At 40.1% G+C, this 2,572-nt stretch overlaps 1 protein-coding gene across 1 annotated transcript; it reads left to right on the top strand.

Annotated features, from left to right (window-relative positions):
- Positions 1-605: 605 nt before the first annotated feature.
- LOC124722426 (piggyBac transposable element-derived protein 4-like) lies at positions 606-1,559 on the top strand. The gene has a single exon (XM_047247590.1). The coding sequence runs from the start codon at positions 606-608 to the stop codon at positions 1,557-1,559; it is 954 nt and encodes a 317-aa protein (XP_047103546.1).
- Positions 1,560-2,572: the final 1,013 nt, after the last annotated feature.

A 2,572-nucleotide genomic window follows, 5' to 3' on the forward strand; every position in this document is an offset into this window, starting at 1 on the left:
AGGTAGATTTTGTAGGCCAACTTGAGTTGGTTTCCTAACTTGAGAGACCACAAGTGTCTTTGATCAAACTGTTCGTCTCAACTTACTCTACACTACTGCGGTTCGTTGTAAAGAATGACAGTGTTAGGATGATATAGAAAATAAACAATAATGTACAATGAGAGGCAAAAAGATATCCCGGCCCGAAAAATTTGGAGTCCAGAAACACAGCATTGCGCAGGCCGAAGCTAAGAAGTGCCAGTTTTCACAACTCTAGCGGTCTGTGGAGCTTCAGCTTGGTGTTTACATAGTCAAATGGAAGCAATATAATATTTAGGATACAGTATATGTCGAGATTCATTGCATTGAAATTATTGGAGCAGTGATCCTATTCTTGGAGTAACTGCTATCTCATCGGTCATGACAAAGCTTCGACACAAAAAAATTGTTGAGAACCTGCATTGCAATGACAACAGCACGTGTGTCAAAAAAGGGAAGCCAGGTAATGACAAGTTACACAAAATTCGACCTGTCATCAGAGCAATATCAAATAAGCTTTGTAAAGTCTACAAACCATCTTCTGTTTTAGCAGATCCTTCAAAGGACGGTCAACACTCAAACAATATATGCCAATGAAACCAGTGAAGCGTGGATATAAAGTGTGGTGGTTAGCTGATGCTAGTACTGGGTTCATCATAAATTTCGACATCTACACTGGGAAAAGAGATACAAATGATACATCCGAATTTACTTTGGGTGAAGAAGTTGTGCTTACTCTAACAAAAGCAATGGATGGCAGCAATAGGCTGGTAGCTTTTGACAATTATTTTACAACAGTACGAATAATGGAAGAGGTACAGTCTCATGGACTTTATGGCATCGGAACTGTTCGTCCAAACAGGAAGGATTTGCCTGATATGCTGAAAAAAAATTCCAAGCTTAGCAGGGGAGAATTCGAATTTGCTGTCAGGTCATGCGTTGCAGCAGTGAAGTGGCAGGATAGTAAACCTGTTCGTATATTATCAAATTACCACAATCCCAAACACGTTACAACTGTTTTGAGAAGAAACAAAGATGGAAGCAGAAGTGAAGTATTCTGCCCATTGGCTGTGGCAGAGTATAATAAAATAATGGGAGGAGTGGATAGATTTGATCAGCTGCGTGAACGGTATGCTGTAGGCCGTCGTTCATGGAAATGGTGGCACAGACTGTTTTTCTTTCTTGTAGATTTGGCAGTTGTCAATTCCTACGTTATGTGGAAGCTACAGAAGACAGAAGCAGACCAGCTAACATTTAGATTGCACTTGGCAAGGCAGCTTATCTCTGGCTTCTCAAGTCGTAAGAGAAGAGGAAGGCCCGTTCATTTTCAAACACCAAAAAGAGGTGTGTCTGGAGTACCAGATGAAGTTCGTCTGGAGGAAGTTGGAACTCACTTCCCTACAAAAGGTACAACAAACAGAAGATACCGCCAATGTAGCACCAAGAACAAAGAAAAGAGAACAAAGATAATGTGTAGCAACTGTCGTGTACCTTTGTGTGTAGCACCATGCTTCTGTAAGTTCCATAGTACATCACCTTAGTGAACTCAAAGGACAATATGAACTAATACAAATATAAATGTAATGTTTAACATGTTTTTGCACTAAAAAATAAAGAAAATACATTTTTTTAAATTAGCAAGCGAAGTTACTCCAGAGTTCGGTGGGAACAATAGTTCCCACTAATTTTTTTATACTCGTAGGCTAAACTCTCACTTTCAAGATTTAAACTATGATTTTATGAACGGTTTCTTAGCCCAATAAAGTGTTCATAAAAAGTCTACAACTTCCGGAAATAATTTGGTCACTAAAGGGTTAACTCATCATACCATTTCTTTAGAAAATCATTATTCGAGCACGTAGTAACGGTTGAAATATGAGAACTCCACATCGGTAGAAATACTACAATGACGAGTGCTTCATGTCTGTTTCAATGGCGGATTGGATCGGTCGAGTTGCAGCTGTGACAGCGAGCGGACGTGTGGCAGCTATGTCTCGTCCACTGCCGCGGCCGCTGCGTGTTTACGCCCCGCGTCAGGTTCGTGATTTCGTGTGTGCCATAACAACGTTCTGTAAGTACCGTTTGTAACTTAAACTGAACAGATTTTATCCAGTGCATCTCCGATTGGAACTCTCCGCGTCCTACTGCTCTAGATATTCAGAGCAGGGTACGTGAGGAATTTATGATTGCTCATGAAGATATAATGGGATTTCAGTTGGATTTCATTTTGAACTTCCTCTTTATAGGACTGAAAACTTTGGAGTCATGTGAAAATATTATAACTTCCACTGGTGGTAATCGATAATTTAAACATTTTGATGGCTCGATTAGTAACGTAGAAATTGTACATGGTGGTTCTGGGATCCGTCATATACGCACATTCAATCTGCCGTTTGAATTTTCGACTCACGATATGTCAAGATGGCTATGTCTGTATGGAACTGTCGTTACTGTCACTAATGAAAAGTGGCGGTCTGTTTACGTCTACCAAGTTGATAGCGGTTTAGGAATGTTTGAATTAATCTGAAGAAGCATATACCTTCGTATCTGTCCG

The sequence above is a fragment of the Schistocerca piceifrons genome, chromosome X (assembly GCF_021461385.2).
Source record: "Schistocerca piceifrons isolate TAMUIC-IGC-003096 chromosome X, iqSchPice1.1, whole genome shotgun sequence".
NCBI classification, from domain to species: Eukaryota; Metazoa; Arthropoda; class Insecta; order Orthoptera; family Acrididae; genus Schistocerca; species Schistocerca piceifrons.

Bases quoted from the DNA above. Each gene is read 5' to 3' on its own strand.
- LOC124722426 (XM_047247590.1), top strand. From the start codon at position 606: ATGCCAATGAAACCAGTGAAGCGTGGATATAAAGTGTGGTGGTTAGCT.